The sequence below is a fragment of the Acomys russatus genome, chromosome 29, assembly GCF_903995435.1.
Source record: "Acomys russatus chromosome 29, mAcoRus1.1, whole genome shotgun sequence".
In the NCBI taxonomy this organism is placed as follows: domain Eukaryota; kingdom Metazoa; phylum Chordata; class Mammalia; order Rodentia; family Muridae; genus Acomys; species Acomys russatus.
The window spans coordinates 24,853,665-24,879,540 of record NC_067165.1 but is presented as its reverse complement, the minus strand read 5'-3'; the positions used below and the strand labels follow the sequence as shown (position 1 = coordinate 24,879,540).

Genomic DNA, 25,876 nt, shown 5'->3' with positions numbered 1-25,876 from the left:
CTCAGGGTCTGTAACAGCTTATTTAGCCCAGTACCATATTTCCCAAAGCCACAAGTAAGAATAGGGCAGTCTCCAGAGTTTATTCTCCTGAAAGAACTTTAAACCATGCTTCTGTTTAAACACTTCTTTGAGAAATATTTCCTCCCTTTAAAAAAGAAAGAGGGGGAAAAAAAAAAAAAAAGAGTCCAGATAAATTCACTTGCCCCCCCAAAAAGTTTTGTGTTAGTGTCAGTGTCCTATCCCACTAACGTCAACAAGGGGGAAGGTATAAGAAACTAGCAATTATAGCCAATTTAGAGTTACTCACAAAAGTGATGACAGCCTTAGCCTAGTCATGGCCACACCCACTTGGAAGACTGGAGTACTGTACACACGGGAGCTTGAGGTAAGCTTAAGAACACACCTTGGATACAAGGTACGGGTGAACTGGCTGTTATGTGGCTACTCTACAGTTCACACAACCATGCTCACTATACACACCTCTGTAAGCCATAAGCAAGGACACTTGGCTATTAAAGATACATCCAATCATGATCTGCAAGATTACATCTTAATTTTTATATTAAAAAGCTTTAGTCGGGCATGGTGGCACACGCCTTTAATCCCGGCAGAGGCAGGCGGATCACTGTGAGTTTCAGGCCAGCTTGGTCTACAAAGTGAGTCCAGGACAGCCAAGGCTACACAGAGAAACCCTGTCTCAAAAAACAAAACAAGCAGAAAAACAAAACAAAACCAAAAAAAAACTTTAAGATATCAGGAGAGTAGGAGCCACAGGGGAAAAAAAAAAAAATCTTTCAAATATTAAATACGCCTTGCCAAAGGCAGACCCCCAGAAACTAAAGGGAAGGGGCCTGTTACACAGCCAAGTTGACGGCACTGCACTGGACTTCTGGGTGCAAGAGTGAATGCATGCTGACAGCATGAGCCTGAGTCACTTACCTGCCCCTTGAAGGCATCGATGATGAACTGCAAAGACTGGGGCTGCACACACTCAATGCACTTCTGAACCACATGGTTGCCATTCTGGTCTTTGACACACTTCAGGACATGACCATCTAGCTCCCGCACCATCTCATTCTATTGGAGACAAGGAAAGAAGGCACCACCAGAATCACAGCCAGCCAACATCCAGATAGTCCCCACTCCCTACCAAGCAGCAAGCACTGTACACATGACAATCAAAGTCAACTGTAGGCAAGCAACAACACAGCAAGTGAGTTGAAAGCAGGTGGGACCTAAAGAGGCCAAGCTTGGAAAAGACTTGGTGAAGCTCTAAAAACAGCGGCACCAGCCAAGTGTAGTGGAACACACCTCTAACTCCAGGTCTTAGGAGCTGGGGCAGAATTGGAATTTCTATATAGCAACTTTTAGGCCAGCCTAAACTACCTACTGAAACCTATTTAAAACAAACAAACAAACATGTCAGGGTTTGGTGGTACACCCTGTACTCCAAGCACTGAGGAGGAAGCAAGAGGATCAGGAGTTCAGGGCCAGTCCTATCTATCTACAGAATTAGTTCAAGGATGACCTGGGTTACATAAGACTCAAAATCAAACAAACAACAAAAAGCCCCAAAAAACAAATAAACAACAACAACAAAAATCTACCATAGTCATCTTCAAATAGAAAAGGCCATGAAGTGCACAGGATTGAACAGTTCATAAGACTTACACTGCCAAGGTTCAAAGCCAAGCAATGGGGCATCACCACAATGCAGCCCCTGTATTCTGGGAAAACACCTGTCAATTATACAATTCCCTGCAGCCCTTCCAGACACAGAAAAACACACTGACAAGGGAAGTTGCATACTTGAAACTATAGAAAAGTCAAGCTTGGTGCTTAGGCCATGTAATTCCAGCACTGGAGAGGCTGAGGCAGGAGGACTGCCTCAAATTCAAAGCCAGCTGGGGACATGCTCAAGTTCCAGGCCTGCCTGGGATACAGAGTAAAGGTCCATTCAAAACACCAACACACTAAATCTAATCAGGCAGTGGTGGTGATGGTACACTCCTAGGAAGACAAAAGACGACTGCTGGAGATCACCAGAGGTTCAAGGTTAACCTAGACATGCCAAGATCATGTCTCAGGGGGCCCTTCCCTTTGATAGAGTCAAGGGACACAGGGACGGACAAGAAGAACAAATTACAAAGTTCAGAGTGGTTACACTTTGACGCTGGGTGTCTACGATTTTTCAACCAAGGTGCACTGACCAAAGTCTGTAGGAATGTTGTTTCCAGTTTATTTATGGTATCCAAACAGTAAATAAAAGAAAACAGATAACGAGCAGTATATGTCTGGGTGTGTACTGGAACGGACTGAGATTTTGACTGGAGCCTTTTCCTGATACTTCCTGCCTCAGGTCACCAAAAAGTGAAATGCCAAACCTGGCTGGCCAGGCATGTACTCCCCAATTTCCCTTCTAATTCTATCTGCATTCCTCTGTATTTCTGCTAGAATACCACAGACACTATGACATGGTGCCACTCATTAACAGTGAGTGGATCCCTAAAGAACTGACTGCAGAGCAACTGAAATATCACCTAACAGAAACGCTTATGATCCCAACGGCTTAGTCCAAAGGAGTATTTACTAACTCAACACCAGATAAGAGCTTTTTTTTTTGGTCCTGGGACGCATACTCACAGAAACAAAACTCATCTGCTAAAATAATGTGATTCTAGAACAAAGTATATGGTCCACAGCACAAGGCATTACAGAAAAAACAGGACCAGAAAAAAGGACAAATGTAAGAACTCTGCTTGGTGGCACAAGCCCATGACAGCAGCTGCTCAGGAGGCCAACCCAGGCAGGAGGGCTTCAAGCCCATGGCTTCAATCCCTAGTACTGCCGCAAAAAAAAAATGGCAGTGGGAAGAGGAAGAATGGCAGGAAAGCACAAGGAGAGCAATAGCTCCTGGAAAAGACATGAAAACATGAAAAGCTGGCAAAACAACTTCCCAGTGAGGAAGGAAGAAGAGGAAAAAAAATATATAAAAGGTCAAAACAGTTGGCTATCATGATTGAAGAGAAAGAAGCTTCCATGTGGGAAAAAGAAAAAGCAACAGAATTAAATATGATTCACTGAGCCATGAAAACCCTGATGTCATTAAAATTCATAATGCCTGAGCGAATGATCAATGACAATAAAAACTAGCCTCGGGTGGCCTTTAATTTCAAACAGTGTCTTTTTTTGGAGAGTGGGGGCAGGGTCTTGCTATCTAGCTTTTTATGGCTGACTTCAAACTTGGGGGCAGATCCTCCAGCATCTGCCTCTCAATGTGCTGAAATTGTACTCTGTACCTCCCCGCTCAGCTAGATAGTGCTTTCTTATTTGTTCTGCCCAGAGCTCTGTCTCTAACCTCACCCACCTTCACAGCATCTTCAAGTGCCTAGCTATGAGACCCAGCCTCAAGTGCCCCGGGCTCCACCAACCTTCAATGGCCACCATCTGCACACTGGCTGCTGGTGGAATGGCTTTGGATCAGAGCTGGAGGGATCTTGTCTGGCTCAGAACGAGTCCATAACAGATTCTCATTATCGAACTTGGTCCTCAGTGAGGGCAAGTGGGTCATCACTGCCAGACAACAGCAACCCCTCCACCGACAAGGCTGAGGGAGCTCAGAGCACAAAGGCTGAGGGGCACAAGCCAGAGGCCTTGGCATCACCTGGCACAAACAGCTGTGGTGTGCCTTCCCCACCTGTGGGCCTCTTGGGTGACTTGGGTGACTGCCCTATCAACTCTGACTCACCGCAACTAGCTGTTCGGCCTCTGTTGCCTTTCTCCTGTCTAACTCTCCCCAGACTTGATTCTGCAATGGATGGCGTGAAGGCCTCCCTGACAGGCAACACTGTTTTCCACTGTTCCTGTCCAGCTCGCTGTGGGCCAGCAGCCTCCCTGTAAAACTACAGCTACTCAGGCTACACTCTGGTCAAAGAAATGAGGATGGAAACTTATCTGACCCATTAGAATCTTATAAAATAACTGGACAATTCCTGCTTGCTCTGAGGATGGAAAGCCACAACAAACACAACCATATACCAGCCAAGAACTCCATACTGACAGTTCAATGCACATGCCACAGAGAAACACCAAGAGAAAAGTGAAAGGGAAACTTACAATTACCTGCTGGTCTGAGGGAATAAATTCCAAAGCTTTCTGGATAACTCGGCAGCCATACATCTGCAGTGCCAATGACAGGACGTGGCCTCGAATCCGCTCGGCCAAAGCCAGCTTCTGTTCATGGCTGCCAAACTAGACACAACGTGTGAGAGAAACCATTACTTAAGTAAAGGAGAAAGACCAGAGAAAACAGACGTTTCCTTAACCTGTGTTGTGTCCATCTTCCTCCTCTTGCTATCCTACAGCCTAGGATCAACCACATTTTTTAAAGAGCCACTCTTCCCTCAAGCAAATAGTTCTCGGCCTCTGACCTGAGAAACTTTCTTCAATGCTCAGCAATGCCTTGGTCACTTTGCAAAAAATATTTTAATGCCCTAAATGATTAAGGAACTAACATTCATTTCTAAATGGAGGGAGCCAAGCACCTGTTATTCCAAAGCTGGAAGCAAGAATGGGAGGGTCTTCAAGGCTCAACGAGCCTAGGAGTGATGGTGATAACTTCTGTTGCATAGACAGCCAGTGTGCATGTGCAAGGTCTATGGCTGGCAGGCCTTTTCACCCAGGTGATTCTGCCAAGTGTGGATTAGTGTTTTTCAGGGACTGTTGATATTAACAGGAAGCCTTTGAAAGAAGGAGCCAAGGAATCCAGAGGTGACATCACACAGTGTTAAAGTTCTCCTGAGGGTCATTTCCCATGCTCAGCTTTTTGTGCTCATCTGAGGAATCATCAGGGGACTGTCCAAGCCCACATGCTCCACCCATGGCCCAGGGAGCCTCTTTGGCTTGCTCTAAACCACAGGGCTAAATGTCACATTTGTTCTGACACTCAGATGCATGTGCTGCAGCACTTTAAATCAGTGGCATGATGGCAGTGAAGAGACAGTCCAGAATCAGAATACAGCTGTTGCATTTTCAGTATAGCCAGAGAACTGAGCAACTAAGTGTCTGTGAGGAAGTGGGCAGGTAAAGTTTGAGAGACCCACTCTTAAATCTTCTTACAAACAAGAGGTCGTAAGAAATTTACAGATGTTAGCAGATAAGCTCAGAGTTCCAGCAACTGTTCCCACACCTGATCCTTTCTCTCAGTGTCTTTGTGTCATCCAACAGCTTTGGAGCTGCTGATAACAATTAGCAAAAACAACAATATTACCAGTAACATAAACATTAATTCCCAAGTCTTTGAAATTTTAACTTATTAGAAGGAGCAGATATTATTTATCATTAAAGGACCAAAGAGACTCAGTCGATGACTCAAGTTAATAGGTAAAAGAAGGAACCAAAGCAAAAGGACACCCCTATGCACACAACCTCAGGCCACAGTGGAAACACTGAGGCTGGTGTTCAGAGCCAAGTCCTTAGGTGTCTTTTATTTTTTATTTTTGCAGTGTGTAATTATCCATGTAACCATCTGAGCCACTGTGGTGGAAGCTACAGAGGTGGGCTCAGCAATTAGGACAAGTGCCACTCTTTTAATGGACCTGCGTGTGACTCCCAGCACCTGTCAAGTAGCTCACAGCCACTTGACTCCAGCATCAAGGAATCTGATGTCTCAACCTCCTCAGGTACCCCTCTCTCCCACACATATTTTTAAAAAACAATCTCTTTTTAAAGGCCAGGCATGGTGGTGCATGCCTGTAATCTCAGCACTTGGAAGACAGAAGCAGAGGCAGGTGGATCTCTGTGAGTTCAAGCCCAGTCTCGTCTACACTCTGTGCTGGGTCTCATGTAGAGACAGTCATCAAGCCATAGGCCCAGAGCATGTCTATGTGGGTATTTAACACACCGAGCACAACGATGGCTGAGAAGGAACTGGAGAAACACTGAAAAGCTCTTCAAGAAGATCTTATCACTTTAAAGGTTGGAACAAGCTGTTGTGCTTCAAAAAGCCAACAAAAAAGGAATGCGCTGGAGATTTTCAAGTCAAAGGGCAGAAAGAACAAAGACATACTTCAAAGAACTTCTGAATGACGTAATTTCCAAATACATCCACCATAAGTTGGTACGCAGCCTGGAGGATTTCATTGAAGACAAGCTGGCGCTCAGCTGCTGTGGCACGCTCTAGTTTCAGCTGAATGAATCTGAAGAACAGAAGGAAGGGGCAATCAAACCACACACAGAGAAGACTTGCAAAGGTGTGATGGGCATCATCAGTTCCGCAACATGCAGTCCATGTGACCCAAAAAATACAGTGGGATTTGTTTCGTTTTGTTCTGTTGCTTGTTTGCTTTTTGAGATAGGGTCTCACTATGTAACCTTGCCTGGCCTAGAAACTGTTAGGCAGACCAGGCTGACCTCAAACTCAAAGAGAGATCCTCCTTCCTCTGCCTCCCCAAGTGCTGGGATTACAGAGGTGCACCAGCAAGCCTGGCTGCCAGGCTGTTAAATCAACCTCAAGCTCTCCAGGGGAAGATTTCTGAAAGAGAGAATGTCCCTACCACAGTTCAACTTTTGGTGTACTGCACTACAGGATAGCATATGCACAAAAGCACCAGCTCTGCTTGACTCTGATCTTTAGAAGCCATCCCTCATCAGAAACTTAAAGCTTATAATTCTTATACCATTCTATAACCCATAACCATAAAGAAAGTCATTCATTAACTTCAGAAATACTGATACCCATTTGACTGACTCAGGAAAACCTTGCTGTCTCTGCACCCAGCCTCTACTCCTCAGGGAAGACTGCTAGCAGAAGCTACAGAGCAAGGAGACTATTAGGAATTTCCCTGAAAATGAAGAGGAAGAAACTACCACAGAGATGGGAAGGAGAATGAGTGTCATCTCACCTCACTGGGTCCCTAGGCCCAGTGTGGCCCTCTTGGCAGCTCCTAGAGCAGCAGGGATCTCCTAGACCTCTCTCCTCTACAACAGGGGTGAGAGCAAGTGCTAGGCCTATTATGCTCCTATAAAATGGGAATCAACACTGCCATATGACAATGTCTCCTCCACAGCAGACCTTATAGTGCTGACCACTGCAGAGTATGCATGCGCCAAGTGTAGAACAAGATGGCCTGAACCTGTAGCAGTCCCCCTGCTTCTGTCTCTTGGGTACTGGAATTACAGCTATGTACCACCATGCCCAGTGGCAAACAACAACATTTTAAGAGATTCTTGGGAACTAGAAACACAGACTAACTGCTCATAAAGTAACAAGTAGGCACAAAGCCCATGGTCCAGACCACTAAAAACTCTTTTCAACATTTGGTCATGCCCAAGTCCCTCTGAAATAAACAGTGAGAGGCAAAGCAGAGGTATACTATGAAACACAAAAGGGCACTATGTTTCTATGATGTGGTGTATATCGATCAGAGGCATGGAATCATAGATTTCAGTTATGCTGGGGGCCAAAGCCAGGTCCTTACCTAGACCCATGCTGGTCTTGGGAAAATTCCATTATATGCCCAGCAATCTCCCGCAGTTGTAAATTAGGGTACCGGTTATTTCGAAAATCTTCCAAAAGTCTGCTCCTTCCAGAGGGCATAACATCAGACATTCCATATCTCAAACGAGAGGAAGAGAAAAGGGTGCTGCTGGGGCTAAAAAGGCTGGAGGCACTGCTTGCACTGCGGTACTTGGCTTCGGCACCGGGAGCAGCAGAGATGTATCTTCCACTGCCATTTGTGAGTCCTCCTGTTGGTTACAAAATAGAAAAACCTGAGTCCATGCTTAGGGAACATCATTTAAGAGGAAAAAGCACCCACCTCCCACCCCACCTCTATAAGCCTACATCATTTCATGTCTCCCAATTGCACTGTGTTATGATCCGACAATTTCCACTACTACTGTGACTTTCATAAGGCCCCCTCACCAATATGAAAGGAAATGTTTACACAAAAATTAAGAAAGATACTTATTTTGGGTTTTGTTTGTTTTGCTTGGCTTGTTGTTTTGCTTTAACCACTGATAACAGACTGCTAGCAAAACTGGTGCTAAGGGGCTTGAGATACAGCTCAAAGATGGAGCACTTGCTAGCATGCATGAGGCCTGGGGTTCAGTCCCCAGTACTACCTAAAAAGGAGAAAAACAAGACCAACCAGTAAAACCAGTAGAGCAATACATTGTATGTCCTGAATAAACAAAAGGAGGCACAATACCTACAGTGACACTAAGAAAAATCAAAGGACACTGAGGCTTCTGAGCTTATCCACTCCACACAGTACAGGGCCTCACTACATTTCTAAACAGCCTGCACTCTCAGCTGAAGCCCACCTGTTAAGATCAGCACAAACAGGGGTGGGGATATAGATCAGTGGTATAGCACTTGTTTTACACGAGAATGCCCAGTGCTATAAGAAGAGGGAATGAAATCAGGCATCCAAATTCATCTGCAACGCACGCCCCAGCCCCAACACTCCTGAAAAACTTTCTTTGAAGGAGTAACTCCAAAACTAAGCAGAATTTGGAAATCTCACATGTAGGGCAGATGGTAGGTTTTCATGGTCCTCATCAACAGGCAACTCTTAACTTCTCTGGGACAAAGCTTGACATGATACACCAGTAACACCCTTCATTCACCACTTGTACTATTGCTCTGATTGATGGCTACGGTATAAATGTGATTTCCTAAACAGGTAAGATGGAGCTATGACCAAAAGACTTAACAAAAAATGAAGCAGGGCTCGGGTGTGGGTCAGTGGAAAGGCCTATGCCTAGCATAGGTATGGCCTAGGTTCCACCTGCCAACACACATGCGCACACAGTAAAAGGAAAGTAGCAGAGTAAACTAACAGGTACACTTAGTTTTTTTCAATAATTCTTACAATGGTTCACATGGTTTCTGTTGGGGTTTTTGGTTTGGTTTGGTTTTTCAAAGATACAGTTTCTCTGTGTAGCCCCAGCTGTTCTCAGACTCAAGAGAGCCAGTTGCCTCTGCCTCCTAAGTGCTGGGAGTAAAGGCATGCCACCATACTCGACTTGGTTCATATGTTTAACTTTTCCTGCACAACACAACAAATATAAAATCTTTGGGTTGTTGTTCTTCCCCCCCCCCCCCGGCATTGGAAGACTGTCGTGTGGCCTTCTAAGTTCTACCGCTAAAGTGCATTCCTGAACCAGGTTATTATCCCCTGAATCACTGTAACAAACCAACCCAAAACATCTAAGTATTTTAAAAAACACCAAATCAACCACAAAGATTTTGATGAACAGCAACTCCAAATCCACGAGCAGTGCCACCAGCAGGATCTACTCACTATATTCTCTGTACAGAACGTGGTATGGTATTTAATGGCAGCTACAGAAAGAGACCTAGCTTGGATTTCTTCACAAATTCTAGGACCCAACTTCAAAAGTGTAGGTCTCACTCAAAGTAATGAAACAACAAAAATAATAACTCAAAATTACACTGTTACTGAGAATCTATTTAGACCCAGTTCTTCCTAAGGTTCTCAATGGTACATTTACCTAGTAGGAAACAAAAGCTGAAGAGAGAAGAGGGAGAAGGAAAAGGAGAAAAAGAAGAAGGAGGAGGAGGAGGAGAAAAGAAAGAGAAAGAGGTCATCCAAAAATACAATACACATAGTTCTAATAGCCAGAATGGAAAGCTAGGCTCCTGGCCCTGACGTCCCGGAAAACTCATCTCTTGCAGCTGCATGTGTCTTGTTACATCAACTTTCCTTATTTTTCGGAATGCTGCTATTCTCATCATAGCTACAGTACTTTTGAACACAAATGGATTTATTCAAAAGAAAACAGCAGCCTAATGATTGCTCTTTATTCTAGTCAGAGTCTTATGCTTTCTTCCCTGTCTGGGGAGAGGAGGACAGAGAAATGGTAAAAAGACTGGTGGGACGGCAGGTACTGCAGATGTGGTGGTCACACCATGCATGCCTAAAGGGGAACAGCACAAGCACACACCACTTGGGAAATAATGTATCAGCAGGTCACTAACAAAGGTGGAAGGTATGCTGAAAGAAAGCCAGGTCCTTGGCAACAAAATCTAATGAAGGAACAAACCAACACTCTCAACTTCCAGTTATATGTACTAAGAAGTACAGTACTGTTGAAGCTAACATTAGCTTGACTTCGTTACAGTGGCCAAAAATATACTAATACATAATTCAAGTGGCTAGAGAGAACGATAGTCAATATGCCCCTACGCTGGACATTTATACATTCATGACCACGTTTTTACATACTGCAAGTATATGCAAATCTCTGGAACAGAAAAACTTCCTCAGGTCATTAATCTAGCAATGCAGGTATATTCTGCATGAGCCAAGTAGTACTCATCTGTTTGTGAATGTCTTTTCAGAAAAGGACCAGAGAACTTCAGTTTTAAGCAAAAATCAAGGTATTGGTTTAACATGTATTGTGACTTCTTTCCATGTGCTACATAACTTAAATGGTGGTCTCCAAGTGTGACATATGCCTTAATACCTGCAGCACTAGGAAGGCTCAGGCAAGACCCTGCTTCAACAAGAAAAAAAAAACCACCCTAAATGGTAGATGGTAGACCTCTCTCACCCTGCATGGAGTACAGGAGGACAACACTGTGCTTCGACTCTGGAGGTAGTAACAGGAACAACTCTCCTCCAGAGTACAAGAAGCCTGAGGATTACAGACTTCTGTACAAGCCTAGCAAATTATCTCAACTACCTCTGATTTTCAAGAGCGTTATAAGATACAACTTGGGGGCTGCCAAAAACAGTATGCTTGGAGAAACATAGCAGGGAACAGGAGCATGATGGGTAGGTACAGTACAAACACATGGGTGAGTGGGGCAGAAAGTACTAACATAAGATTTCTGGAACATCCAGTCCAGAATGGACATCAACCCTCAAACCTTTACTGAAAGAAAAAAAACAAACAACAAAAAAAAAAAAAAAAAAAAAAAAAAAAAAAAAAAAAAAAAAAAAAAAAATTTCAGCATAAGTGTGCATCCACCAGCTCCATCAATTCCACACGTACACTGCAAAGGAGCTCTGTGACCACAGCTCAGCTATGCGGAATGGATGCTTGTTTACATCATCAACCTTGCATGTATGTTTACACACAATGTATTTATGTATGTATGCACGAACAAAGTGAAGGAGAGATTAAAGAGATTTCTCTTTTAAAAAAAAAAAAGATTTATTTATTATTTATTTTTTGAGACAGGGTTTCTTTGTGTAGAGTTGGCTGTCCTGGACTCACTTTGTAGAGCAGGCTGGGCTCAAACTCACAGAAATCCTCCTGCCTCTGCCTCTTAAGTGCTGGGATTAAAGGCATGCGCCACCACTGCCCAGTTATTTATTTATTATGCATACAGTACTCTGCTTGAATGTGTGCCTGCACACCAGAAGAGGACACCAGATCTCACTGTTGGTTGTGAGCCACCATGTGGTTGCTGGGAATTGAACTCAGAACCTTTGGAAGAACAGACAGTGCTCTTAACCTCTGAGCCATCTCTCCAGTGCGCCCCCTCCCCTTTTACATCATATATATTTAATTGGAGGGAGGGTGATGCCAGTAGAGGTCAAAAGATAACTTCATCAAGTTGGTTCTCTTTTTTAACCTTTATGTGGGACCTGGGTATCTAACACAGGTCACTGGGCTTGCATGGCAAGAGTTGTACCAGCTGAGCTACGGAACCAGCACTAATTATAGTTTATGACAATTCTGAGAATGTAGATGAAATGGACAAATATCTTGGAAAGCACAATCACCATTACCAAACCTGATTTAAGAAACATAAAACTTGCCAACTAATCTACACAGTTGAGTTCCAGAACAGCCAGGGCAACGTAAGAAGACCCTGGCTCAAAAAATAAAAACAAAAAACAGTAGTAGTAGTAGTGGTAGTAGTAATAATGCCAGGTATGGTGGCACACACCTTTAAACCCAGCACTTGGGAGGTAGAGACAGGTGGATCCCTGAGCTCGAGGCCAGCCTCTCCTGCACAGCAAATTCTAGGACAGCCAGGGTTACACAGAGAAAACCTATCTTGAAAACCTGAAGGGGAAATAGAAGGGCAAGGAAAAAGAAGAGAAGGGAGGAGAGGAAAAAGAGGAGAAAAAAGAAAGGAAGAAAGATCAACACAGACAGACAAATCCTAAAGCCATACATAAAGTCCATACATAAAAAAAAGTAAGCTAATAATTAAAAATCTTACTGGAGGCTTTACTGGTGAATATTACAATGACTAAAGGAGAAACAATGACAATACTACACAACTTCCAGAAGCTACAGGAGAGTAGGCTACTTACAACAAATCAATTCTACCTGACAACAAGTATGTGATACAAACACATTATAACACAAAAGGAAACTATCTATATTTTACGAACACAGATGTAAACTCAACAAAATAGTCACAAAATGAGTCCTATCATGATCAACAAAGACATAAAGTATTTGACAAACCAAAGCCCATTCACAACAGAAACTCAACTGTAATGCTGGGAAGCCTTCTCCTCATAAAAGGTTCATTACAATATCAACGCTCAACAAATGTCAAGCAAGTAAACAAACACAGGCAAAATAATATGTTCCTCTCTATTCTATTATAAAGAACTTCTAGCAAATTTACCTTAAGACCATTAGAATAAACAAACTAATGATTTTTCTGGATAAGATATATTGTATTTCAATAACAAAACAAACAATCCTCAACTAGAAAAAATTTCCACTCATAATGGCATCCAAACCACATACTGGCAAAGCGAACCCTAACCACACAAGATGAAAACATTAACTCAAAATGAACACATTAAATTTAGGAATTAAAACAATAAAACTTGAGGGATAAAGCACTTGCTACTCTCTCAAAGGACCCATGCTCACATCAGGTAGCTCACAAGCAGAGCTCCATGAAGCCTATAACTCTGGCCTGAGGGCACCTACACTCATATGCACATACCCACATACACCTACACAAATTTAAAACTATAAAAGCGAATCTTTAAAAAAAAGAAAACACAAACAAAAAAAAAGCCCACACAACAACAAAAGCAGCAAACTCAGGTGATAGGGGCACACCTCTTTAATCCCAGTGCTCAGGAGACAGAGGCAGGCAGATCGATCCCTGAATTTTAGGCCAGCCTGGTCTACAGAGTGAGTTCCAGGACAGCCAAGGCTACACAGAGAAACCTTGTCTCGGAAAATCAAAAAAAAGAAAAACGAGTAAAATGTTAGAAGAGAAAAACATATTCAAAAAATATATTAAGCAGGTCAATTGCTTTCTTAGAATATTCTAAGGAACTGACTATTGGATCTAGCTGTGGCTGCAGATAGGCTGCAAAGAGGAAAGGCCTCCTACATGAAGCATTTTCAGATCTAGTGTGCATACCCAGAGCCACTGCACTTAGTTCAGGCTACATATGGCCTCCACTTAGTTTTTCTAACTAGTTTAGTTAGAAGATAGCTAGCTGGAGAGATGCTCAGCAGGTAAGAGCACTGGCTGCTCTTCCAGAGGCTCCATGAGAGATTCCCAGTATCCCACATAGTGGCTCACAACCATTCCCACCTCCAGTTTCAGGGGATCTTTGGACACTAGGAACATATGTGGTACATAAACATACATGCAGGGTAAAACAACCCAACACATTTTTTAAAAAAATCTAAAACTCAAAACGACGACAAAACAGACCAACAACAATAACACCACAAACAACTCAGTGAAATGTTACAGATTTAGTTACAATGTGCTGGTTCAAAAGTTATACATTGAAAATATATAATCTAGAATCTTTTCTGAAAAAATCTGTCTAAATCGGAGACAAGTGAGACATGGAATAGGGTGCTACCTACCTTGTGCTTCCCAGGAGGCACAAGAGTTTTAACATGAGGAAGGTCCATCTGGACAGTGATTGTTCAGTCCTCTGTCTCTGAGCCTATCACCCTCCAGATCCTACACTGCAGCCAGGCCTTCTGTTGCTAGGAAACACTACACTGCAACATGCCCCATCCAGCCATTGTGGACAGCCAGTAAGAAATGTCCTTCCAAGTGTCCTCCACTTCCGAATACACATGCACTCTGATATGTGTGTGTGTGTGTGCACACACATCCTCATGCACACACACACACACACAGTGTGCAGCACTTGCCTTCAAACTCTTCATTCTAAAATAACTTATTGTAGATGTCATCTAACTTTTATTGGTTTGCATAAAGGTTTCTCCAAATAAAATCATGCTATTCAATTTTATTCTGTCGTCACTGCCAAGTCCCTGAAGCCACATTTAAACATGGTGGGCAAAGGCGGGATCTTCTAGTAAGCGTATTCTTGCTGATTTGTTCAGGACGCTCTCTTTTAAAGCCACCAATACAAAATAGCAACACTCTCACCTCACCATTTGTTCATAAAACGTGTTCTCCACTTCTCTAATTCAACTTTCCCCATCTGGAAGTAAATCAGTACCTAAAATCCAGACCTGAGAAACAATGAAAGGGGCATGCCTTGTTTCTGGATAGGAAATCTCCACACTGACCAGTGCTACTGTAATTTTCCTATTATTCTTAAAGCCTGCTGTCGAGAATCTTCTAAAACTCCCACACATGAACCTAGGAATCTACATCTAGTTACTAACAGACTGTAAGTTTGAAGAACATTTATCAACACTTAATAATCTGGCAAAAAAAAAGTCAATGAAATGTTGTATGTGAAAAAGCTACTAACTTTTATACAAGAGAGGGGGGACTCTACAAAGAAAATTAGCAGCATGTTCAGAGTGCTGTCATCACCGGTACTATACTAATGACTATTTTTTTCCTCTGTGTCTGTCTGTGTCTCTACCATGACTTTTGCTATGTTTGCCCGAGAATAAATGTCCACACTGAAGCTGGAGTGAATACACGGGGTGCATCCAGATGTTAAGCAATCCCCAACTGCTGTGAAGCTGCAGGTACAACCTGAGCAACATGAGGAATTTACCAAAGGCACAGAACACCAGGACACTTCTAGAATAAAGGGACTGTCCTTTGCTTATGCAAAGTACTTGTAATGTCATCGGTGGCAAGAGACTTCTAGCGTTCAAGATGGTGTTAGAGTAATGGTTCTTACCCAGGTTTAAGCTTGAAGAGGATCCATGTGAAGAGAGGGAAGGAGGTGGTGTCTGTGAATGTCCTGGTCCCTGACTAGGGAGAGGCATGCCCACGGGTCCAGGAGAGGAGGAAAAGCTAAGGCCGTTATAAAAACTGTGTCCAATGGGGGTCAAGCTGCTCGATGTCCTCTTATAAAGGTCACTGCTGCCAGTCAGGGAGTCACGGCGGGAGCCACTGCCAGTGTTGGAGTTTGCAACTAAAATGGAATTAAAACAATGCAGATAAGAACAGGCCTGTTCTTTGAAGAACAAGCCCAGTGGCCTGTTCCTAACACTTTGATCCAGACTCCTTACCACCGCAAATGTGTCAGCAGAGACAGCCTAACTGTTAATGTAGCAGTTCTAGGGGCAGCTAAAGTAATAAAGAGGACATGGCTTAGGTTAACAGAGCTAGTATTCAAGCCATCACACAAGTATGCCAAATTTACCTCCTTTAGTGTCACAGATATAATGGGATGGGGGCAGGTTAAAAAGCTTTGACGGCCACATGAGCTATGGGAAAAGTGAAAGGAAATGAACTAGAAAGAAGCCTTTCACCAGCTGAAAGGTTCTAGCAGAAAAATGGAACACAGAAAAAAGATGCATAAGCAGGGCACTGTCCACTACACAGGACTTTCTTATGAGGCCTATTGCCTTGGTGGGCTCCATCAGGAGCTACTGCTTGCTAGCCTTAGCCTACAACTCCAATTAGTGCACTTTCTCTCAGATGTGCCCTTCTGTTCTAAACTCACACTGTTGATAGCCACTCCAAGTATCCCACTGTCCACCAGACTACATTCTTGCATTCTTCTCCCATCAAAACAGAAATATTGTGGTCTAGCACTGTTCTTCCCAATGTTCCACAACGTCTCCCTTAGCATGTTCAAAACAAACTCCTGCTTAAGATATTCAAGCCAATCACCGGGCACAGTCCTAAACGTGAAGCACCCAGCCCTATGACCTTTTGTGGTTCCTTCCCCCTCAGCTTAATAGCCACATTGCTACAGTTCCCTCCATGAGTTTCCTAACGCCTGGAAGAACCCCTCTCTTTAGTTTTGAATGCCTGAAACAAACTGGCAAAGTGAATATAAGTTAAGTAGTGACATGAGCATGGACCTGAAAGAGGCCCAGGCTGCATAACTTGATTTCTATAGTCCAGCATCTCAAAGGTTAGGTGGGCTGGTTAGGCAGCCTGGGACTTGGTCCAGATCTGCCTGTGGTATCTGTGCAGGGTGTCATGCACTGTTGGGGTTCCACAAAGTTTATAAAACTCATTCAAATTCAGCCTCTCCGTCTCGCTTCTACCTGCTGTTCCAAACCCTCCAAGGGCCGATCCCAGGGTGGCACCAAGAGAACTGCTGCTTCCGAATCCCAAGGATGTATTGGCAGGCTGGGCAGAACCCTGGGAGAAGAGGGAGCTGCTCTGGGAGTTGCTGCTAAGAGAATTGCTGCCATAGAAAGAGCTGGAAGCCAGATTGTTACTAGGCTGCTGCTGCGGCTGGGGCTGGGGCTGCTGGGTGCCTAAAGGTCGAAATGGTCCATTGGTGGTTCCAGCAAGACCACTGGCTGCTCCATTTGCTGAAGCTGCAGCCGCTGCAACAGCTGTGAGGAAGAAAGCACACCATTAGGGTAAGAAGGGCACTACCACATACCCATACTGCACTTTATCCACTTTTTAAAAACTTCTAACGCTTTATTAGCTTTTCAATGCTGACATGGTACAAATCCATTTTTGATCACTTCATGTGAAGCCTCTACTGTCTATATTATGGACTTTAAGTAAAAATACCATAGGACAAGCTCTCTATGCTGGAAGTAGATTAAAGTGTCTCCAGTTCTTGTTTTTTGGGGTTTTTTGTTTTGTTTTGTTTTGGTTTGGTTTTGGTTTTTCGAGACAGGGTCTCTCTGTGTTAGCCTTGGCTGTCCTAGACTCGCTTTGTAGACCAGGCTGGCCTCAAACTCACAGCGATCCACCTGCCTCTGCCTCCCGAGTGCTGCGATTAAAGGCGTGCGCCACCACCTGGCCCAGCTCCAGCTTTGTTTTTGAGACAGGGTTTCTCTGTGTAGCCTTGGCTGTCCTATGCTTGCTTTGTAGACCAGGCGGGCATTGAACACACAGAGACACACCTGCCTCTGCCTTCCTAAAGATATGCCGAGCTGTGTCTCCAGTCTAAAAGTGGCTCATGCATTACACAGACCCATTAAAAACTATTTTCTAAAAATCTCAAATTCTGTACATACCCATGGAGACTTTTTCCATGACACTATTTTGTCCATACATTTAAACCCTTTAACCTCTTATCATGCTGGTTTTTTTCATGATCACTCGCCCAGCTATAGGCAGGGCTGCACTATGTAAGCCTGTCTGGAATGGAGATAGAACCTAAAAGAGACTCACCTGACTCTGCCTCCCAAGAACTGGGATGGGAAGTGTGTGCAACCATACCCAGCTTACTCTCATTCAAAAAAAATTTTTTTTCATGTAAAATATGTAGTTAAAAAATAATCTCACCACAATCAATGCATTACTCTGCCAGTTCTCTCAGTACCTATGTCAAAACAGACTCCCAACCCCACCAAAAAAAGAAAAGGGCACTGAAAAACAATACACCGTTAGCTTTTGGAATGCTGACTGCAGTGCCGCTTCCTGTGCTTGACCCTGCATCTAACCAGGTGCCACACAACATCAAAAGAATCTGACTCCACCACACTGCCTTGTAGCTTCTGATTCTCTTTGAAATATTAGAGCTAAAAATCGAGGCAGAGATCTACCAATTAAAGTACATTACAAACTATTCAAAGACCATCACTGTCAGCCACCCTTCCCCGTTAGTTCTGTCACTACAGTCCTCTAAAATGAAGCTCACCTGCTTGTGCAGCTGAGGAGCTAATGATGACTGGGGCTGGAGCGACAAGCCGAACTGGAGCTCCAAGGCCATTTCTCGCCCCTGCATTCACCACAAGGGCACCAGTTTGGTCATAGTAAGCAGCTGGTGCCAAGACTGGATAACCTGGGGGTAGTAAGCAGCACACAATAGAAACACTGTCAGTCTCAGCCGCCAAGGTTTTAACCACCATGCAATGTGTTAGGTGGGAATTACCGCAATAGATGGTTTGTAAGCATTACACCACATGGCCATTCTAAGTGACATGATGAAATCTCACAGTACGCCAGCATTTCCACCTTCCTATGAATGCTACCTGCCCATCAGCCATAGCTGTCTATGTTAGCCAACCGTCTCATTGTATTGGTGTTGTAGGGCTTGAGGTCAAGAGTTCCCTGATGAATAACAGAGACAAGACTAATCCCCACAGGGATTACTTGGTCCCCAGTTGGTAAGTTTGACCTCATTAGTGGCCTCATGGGGGGGGGGGGGGGGGGGGGGCGCCAGGCTTTGTGGTTTCAAAAGCTCATTCCCAATAAACTTTCTCTGCCACATGCATATGGATCTAGATGGAAAGTCTCAACTACTGTTCCAGCACCATGCCTATTTATTTGGGGTTTACAGTTTTGGAGGGTTAGTCAGTCTAAATGATAAACTCACTCTTCTGTAAGTTGCTTTGTCATGGTGTCTTACTTTAGGAATAGGAAAGTAACTAAGACAGCTATTAGTCTCTAACTGTGCATCTAATCCATACGTTTAGGTACACAAGACTCAATACTAACCACAGTCTGGATCACATATATGGGTCTCGTAAGCCACAGTACTCACGGAAATTACAAAAGGAAAAATGCATCCTTGGCACCAACATATTAATAGTGACAAACCCAGCTTTGTGATTACATAGACCTAGATGTACAACCTGGCTCTGACACTTACATAACTGAGTGAAAGGCCTTGAATCTCTGAGCATTCATTCCCTGATCTGTAAAAAACCTTAGGAATATTAAAGATGGGTGGAGGGGTCTTCAGTGAGCAAGCACACTTTAACATGTTCACACTAGGAACAGTACTGTTCTCTTCTTCTGGTCACTGTTAGGATAGGGAATTCTTTCTCTTCAAAGTGCTAGTTAGCCAAGGCTATTTTATTGTTTTCTTGACTAAACAAATAACAAAAGTGTAATGGGCACAACCCCGTAGTACTGGCATACCACACAATACTCTAGGCTACACATCCCGAAAGAGAGTGACAAGCAATAGGCAAGGTTTGACTGATAAAGTTTTCATAGCTACTAACAATCTCCAGGTCTTAGTTAGAATTATGTGCACATACACAGGAGAGCTAATACAGCACAGAGATAAGTAACAAAATACATGAGGCAAGTTAAGGCTATTCAGTTTATTAATGAGTTTATCTGACTCCATCTGGACAGGAAAGGGTCAGAAAATTAAGGACCTGTTTCAACTGTATAACATCAAACCACATCCAACTCTTGCCAACAAGTAAAAAGACCAATAGACATTGCTGACTCGTGCATTTAGAACTCAGAAGCTGATAGCCAAAGAAAACCTAGAAATCCTACAAATATAAATGGATGCCATTTTAAAAAATAGAGGAATTCCTTCTTAGTCATGTTGTTCAAATACACAGGCATTAGGACCAAACCAAAGACTCTCTCTAAAGCAGGCTGATCACTCTGCCCACACTTCTTCCTGAGGCCAGAGAAACTGCCAACAGGGCAAAGCTCGCATTCTCAGCTGTGAGGGCACATGTGAGGATGTCCATGATGACCAATGACTGGCTCAGAACAAAGCTCTCATCAATGACCTCTGGTCTAAGTGAGGGCAAGTATTTATCATCCCTGCCAGTCCCCAATCATAAGCTAAAAGCACTGCCCATTCTCCTGTAATTCACACATTTTTGGCTCCACTAAGCATTAGGAGCATCAGCATTACCTTACCTGGCATACCTGCAGCCAGACCTTGTCCAAAGGCAAGAGCAGAATTCACTGCTGCAGCTGCTACGAGGGGATCTGTTTGTTGTCCCTGCTGGTTCTGATTTGGGGTCAAAGGACGCTGGCTAGCTCCTCCACGAAGAACCTAGGAACAGGAAGACAGAAATGCCATCTCACAGAAAGTTATCAAGGACACACTATATGCTCAAGAAAAGTCAGTCTTTTAAGTGATAGCAATAAGAAATATTCCTCCCCCCACTTCAGGTTTTTCAAGACAGGGTTTCTCTGTGCAACCTTGACTGTCCTGGAAATCACATTATAGACCTCAAACTCAGAAATCCACCTGTTTCTGGTGGAGATTAAAGATATAACACACCACTGCAAGAAAAAAAAAATGTTTATTATAATGGTTTCATCACATGCCATGGCTGTTAGGATAAATATTCAGCTCACCCCACCACACGGTTAAAACTTCATTCACTGTACTATCCTTAGCTATAAACTTTACAAATAGCAGAGCAGGGGCTGGGGAGATGGCTCAAAAGGTAAGAGCACTGGCTGCTCTTCCAGAAGTCTTGAGTTCAATTCCCAGCAACCACATAGTAGGTAGCTCATAAGCAAATATAATGAAATCTGGTGCCTTCTTCTGGCCTGCAGGCTTACATGCAGAAACAGTGGTGGCACATACTTTTAATCTCAGCACTTAGGAGGCAGAGACAGGCAGATCTCTGTGAGTTTGAGGCCAGCATAGTCTACAGAGGAAGTACTCTAAGACAGCCAGGGGTACACAGAAAAACCCTGTCTCCCCCTCCCCCAAAAGGAAATGGGGGTGGGGGAAAGGAGGAGAGAAAGTAGAGTACTTCGTTGCTTCTTTAATCAAGCAGTTAACTCTTACCATACATCAGAACATCAAAACAAAAAGAACAAGATCGACAAAGCTTCTACTAAATAAGGAAGATAACAACGAGGCTGGAGAGATAGCTTAGCCAAACATTAAGAACTCTTGCAGGGGGCTGGGGAGATGGCTCAGTGGTTAAGAGCACTGACTGCTCTTTAAGAGATCCTGAGTTCAATTCCCAACAACCACATGGTGGCTCACAGCCATCTAGAATGTCATATAATGTGCACTATATACATAATAAATAAATAAATTATTGGGGGGAAAAACAGAATTCTTGCAGAAGCAAATTCTCTGTGATCTACAAAGTGAGTCCAGGACAGCCAAGACTACACAGAGAAACCCTGTCTCGAAAGACAAAAAGGAAAACAAAACAAACAAAAACTACTGCAGAGGACCCAGGTTCAGTTCCTAGAAGCTACATGATGGCTCACAACTGCCTGTAACTCCAATTCCAATATTTTCTTTTTCATCTTATATGGATGTTTAAGTGAAAATGGCCCCCACAGTTTCTAGTTTGACTACTACTGTCTCCGGGTGGTATAAACAGTTTTAGGGAAACTAGGAGGTGAGGCTTTGTTGGAGGAAATATGCCAATGGGGGCGAGCTGGGAGTTTCCCAGTGTGCTCTTTGCTTCCTGCTGTAGTTTGAGATATGAACTCTCAACTGCTGCTACCCACCTGCCTTCCCTCTGCTGTCTGAAACTGTAACCCTCTGAAATTCTTCCCTTTTGTTGGGGGGTGGGCTTGGGATAGATATTGAGACAGAGTTTCTCTGTATAGAAACTCCCACTGATATTCTGACAGGGCTCAGTGACCCACACACTTAATCCCAGCACACAGGAAGCAGGGGCAGTCAGATCTCTGAGTTCAGAAAGAGGCCTGGTCTACACAGTGAGTTCCAGGATAGCCAGGGCTACACACACACACACACACACACACACACACACACACACACACACACACACACACACACGGTGGGGGGTAGGGTGGAGAAGAGCATTTTTTAAAAGAACAGTCAGTGTTTGCTGCCCAAGCATGTGAACCATAACTCAGCTGTCAGCATGGTGGTGTGCTTATCACCCCAGTGTCAGAGGAGAGACAGGATGATTCCTGGGCTCACTGGCTGGATAGTCCAGCCTAATTGGTTAGTGCCTGGTTGGGTGAGAGACACTTGTCTCAACAAACAAGGTGGTGAGCTCCTAAGGAATTAATACCAGAGGTTAACTTTTGGTGCATATAGCCCCCAACAACAATAAACACATAAATGAGGACTGGAGCAAGCATGTGGGCAAGCACACACAGGCACTCAGCATTTCATGATGAAGAACAGCAGCAGCTGTGAGACAGACAGACAACACATACACACGCGCTCATTGGTCTATGATGAAGAGGGACATTTCCTGTCAATAGCACACACTGTAAGCCGGCCTCAGAGAAGTGACTGGTGTTGCCTTTACCTGCTGCTGTCCTTGCTGGGCCTGAGGAGCACTCTGCTGAGTAGCAGAATTTGTTGCTGCTGCAGCTGCAGCAGCTTGCTGCTGGAAAAGACTGGCAGGGTAAACACCCCATGGAGTGACTCCATAATATTGGTGAGGGACCACAGCTGGGCCTAAAAATAACCAGAAGGTAAGAGACATTTAGAAAGAATGATCTTAGGATTATTCAGATCTTGAAAGGTGAGATCCAAAAAACATTAACTTTAAGAACACAAAAATGTGTGCTAGCTAGTAATTATGAGGGGAGAGAGGAACTGAGAGTGATTGCATTTGATTTTCATGGCAGAATCTTCTGACGTCTGACTGCAGTACAGCCAGACAAGGAGAGGATGGGAGGGGAACTAAAGGGATACGGCTCCAAAACAGTGCAAATTGTGTCAGACAAAGTCTTGCTATGTAGCTCCACCTGGCTTCAAACTAGAGATGCTCCTTCCTCAGTCCCCCAAGTGCTGGATTACAGGTGTGAGCCTGCATACCCGGCCAGAAGTTATGTTTACCCCATGAGAAAGAAAAGAAGCATGATGGACAATAGACAAAGTTTGATGCTGGAAAAGAAAGAAATGGAAGCTTATCAGCTTAAACAGCCTGGGCTCTGCCTTCACAGTCACCTGAGGACTAACCTGAGGGCTGCCAGGCCCCCGTGTTACTAACTCCAGATAAAATCTAGTATCCTCCTGATAACTGGACCACCATATACAATTTCCAAATTCTTTGATTATTTTTTCTATTTCCATGTTTAAAGTCACAAAAGTTACTCAATAGAGCACACACACGCGTGCACACACACACACTCAGACTTTGTCATGTCAAGTTTTACATTCAAGTTGACAGCAACTGAAACAAAAGCAGTGTACCTTAACCTTGACTGACAAGAGACCCGCTGACCACAGCACAGAAACTAAACACTCTGTTGCAAGCTAACTGAGCAGTTCACCTTCTCTGACAATACTCCACAGCTCCAATGTCTGCCACCCAGGGCAAGCCAGCAGATCTGAATGGAACAAAGTGGCTCAGAGAGCAACTTAGGTGGGGTCAAAGTCTAGGTCAAAATTCTATGCTGAAGCTGGTGATGAAAAATGCAAAGGACGTGCATACGCCCCCAGGACAGTGACAGGGTTCTAAGAGTATGTCTAACAGTATGGGCAAAAGAACTTACAGAAGAAGGAAAAATAAAAAAGTGTTCAAAGTCAGCTCCTTGAATCTGGTGAAACACACCTTCAATTTTCTTTCTCAGTCACAGCACAAGGCTAAGCACGTGCAGCTTGACACACAGTGAACAAGCCTTGCACTTGTGTTCCAAGCTGTTTCAAATAGTATAATTGTGCTGGCAAAGGAGCTGGTTCTCATTAAACAAAAATAAACTGGCACAAACTCCCAAGTTTCAAAACCACAAGCAAGTCAGACTGCATCACTGCCTAATGATAGGCTCAGCATTTCTAGTTGGGTGCTGCTTGGTGTGTGTGACTTACCATGACCAAGAATGCCCACTGTGGAACTCTATAGCCAGCTGCAAAACGACAGTGTTGCTGGGGAAATCTATTGCCATATGAACCATCATCTTACAGTACGCAAATGGATTAAAATGCTCTGTTGACATGTCAGGACCTGAACAGTTCCAAACCCTTATCCCCAAGCTAAATGATCTCGAAACACAACTGACCAGTGTCCACACACTAGTAAGGTAAAGAAGGCCATAGTGGGGGAGGGAGAAAGGCACTTACAGGGAGCATCCTGGTGCCAGGTTTCTTGTTCACACAGTGGGTGTAGCAGGTTAAGAGTGTGGCCCTAGGGGGCTGGAGAGACTGCTCTTCCTAGAGGCCCTGAGTTCAATCCCAGCAACCACATAGTGTCTCACAACCATCTATAATGTGATCTGATGCCCTCCTCTGGTCTGCAGGTGTACATGCAGGCAGAGCTCTATAAATAATAAATAAATAAATCTTTGAGGAAAAAAAAAAAGAAAGAAAGAAAGAGTGTGGCCCTTTGGCTTTTGAAAAGAAGGGTGTGACCTGCAAGGAGAGTGCCCTAAACACTTACATTTTGCCTTCAAATCCTTCAGCTGGTACCTTTATTGCTTCAACCTTGATCATGTATCTGAAACTAAGCACCCCCGAGTGCTTAGTTGAAACTGGCTTATCAGAAGGCCTGCTTTAATTCCCATGCTGTGGTTTGGGTAGTTAGTAACTCTCGTTGTCTGGCACACTATTTAAATCATTTGCAGTCTAGCTCATGTGCAAACTGTTAACTATCAATCTATCATTTCATTAACCACACATTGATTATCCTGAAATCCCCTGTTCAAGAAATATACCTTAAGCCATCTAATATCAGTCAAGCCAGCTAAAAACCTTGCTTGCACAGATCTGAACTGTATAACCTAACGTAAGAGTTTCTAAACTCCTGAACTTCTGAGTTGTGAATTCAATATTGAACAACTCAGACAAAGAATTAAGGACAATGCAAAACAAATAGGTGTGAAGCAACTGTTAGTGGTAGCCAGCCAAGATCACAATACCTGCCCACACCCCGCAAAGGCAAGTATTGCCCACATAGATTGCCATCACAACCAAGGAAGCAATTCTGGAGATAAGCCTAAGAAATGCCAAGGTGCCATGACATCATCACTGAGAACTACACCACAGAGGTAAGTGTGCTGCAGAACGCATAGCTACTGACACCTTCCGTTGAGACTGGGTTGAAATGAGCATGGGTCAGAGGTTGTTGTCTTTGTCCTTATATTGAAATGAAGCCACTTAACATTTCCAGCCCCTCAGTGACAAAACTATGCCACACAAAGTCCAACAGGGAAAGCACTTGACTTTGAAAAACCAAAGTTTAAGGAAGGAAAATACCATTGTGAATCTATCCACAAGCAAATAAAAACCACAGGTGTCTGCAATAGATAAATAACAGGGAATCAAGACTAAAGGCAGACTATCCTAGGCACAAGTTGTGATTGACTGATTGATTGACTGAGACAGAAGAACAAGTTGGGACAGTAAAAAAAAAACTGCAATTAGATGGGGCTGGCTGCAGTGAGTGGGTGGTGTGAGCCAATGTGACCATGCAGGAAGAAAACTGTTGCATTGGTCCAACTTCCCCTCATGGAGAGAGGACAATATAAGAAGCCAACCACGGGCTGGAGAGATGGCTCAGCAGTTAAGAGCACTGACTGCTCTTCCAGAGGTCCTGAGTTCAATTCCCAGCAATCACATGGTGGCTCACAACCATCTATAATGTGATCTGATGCCCTCCTCTGGTCCGAAGATGTATATGCAGGCAGAGCACTGTATACATAATAATAAATAAATAAATCTGAAGAAGAAGAAGAAGAAGAAGAAGAAGAAGAAGAAGAAGAAGAAGAAGAAGAAGAAGAAGAAGAAGAAGAAGAAGAAGAAGCAGCAGCAGCAGCAGCAGCAGCAGCAGCAACCAACCACAATAAATCTTCAGGATTAGCTCCTTTGTAATACTAATTCCAAGAACAGCCATCATCTCCTTAGGCTCTGATGATGACTTTTATGTGACA

The 25,876-nt window shown here is 43.7% G+C and overlaps 1 protein-coding gene and 2 non-coding genes across 20 annotated transcripts in view; all 3 read right to left on the bottom strand.

Moving 5' to 3' along the window:
* Positions 1–25,876, bottom strand: part of Pum1 (pumilio RNA binding family member 1) — a 110,706-nt gene that overhangs the window by 11,224 nt on the left and 73,606 nt on the right. For 11 of the 18 annotated variants that reach the window (XM_051171517.1, XM_051171520.1, XM_051171521.1 and 8 more), the window contains 9 exons: positions 22,312–22,463; positions 19,961–20,099; positions 17,985–18,128; positions 16,423–16,719; positions 15,099–15,335; positions 7,479–7,746; positions 6,068–6,197; positions 4,117–4,251; positions 940–1,077 (listed from right to left, as the gene is read on the bottom strand). In XM_051171517.1, the coding sequence (XP_051027474.1) occupies positions 940–1,077; positions 4,117–4,251; positions 6,068–6,197; positions 7,479–7,746; positions 15,099–15,335; positions 16,423–16,719; positions 17,985–18,128; positions 19,961–20,099; positions 22,312–22,463 (1,640 nt within the window). The remainder of the gene's footprint in view (positions 1–939; positions 1,078–4,116; positions 4,252–6,067; positions 6,198–7,478; positions 7,747–15,098; positions 15,336–16,422; positions 16,720–17,984; positions 18,129–19,960; positions 20,100–22,311; positions 22,464–25,876) is intronic. The other 7 variants (XM_051171519.1, XM_051171523.1, XM_051171529.1 and 4 more) reach the window with 3 other exon arrangements.
* On the bottom strand, positions 3,501–3,581 carry LOC127212079 (small nucleolar RNA SNORD103/SNORD85). The gene has a single exon (XR_007833464.1). It is a non-coding gene; the product is annotated as a small nucleolar RNA SNORD103/SNORD85 (small nucleolar RNA).
* LOC127212081 (small nucleolar RNA SNORD103/SNORD85) lies at positions 19,797–19,869 on the bottom strand. The gene has a single exon (XR_007833466.1). It is a non-coding gene; the product is annotated as a small nucleolar RNA SNORD103/SNORD85 (small nucleolar RNA).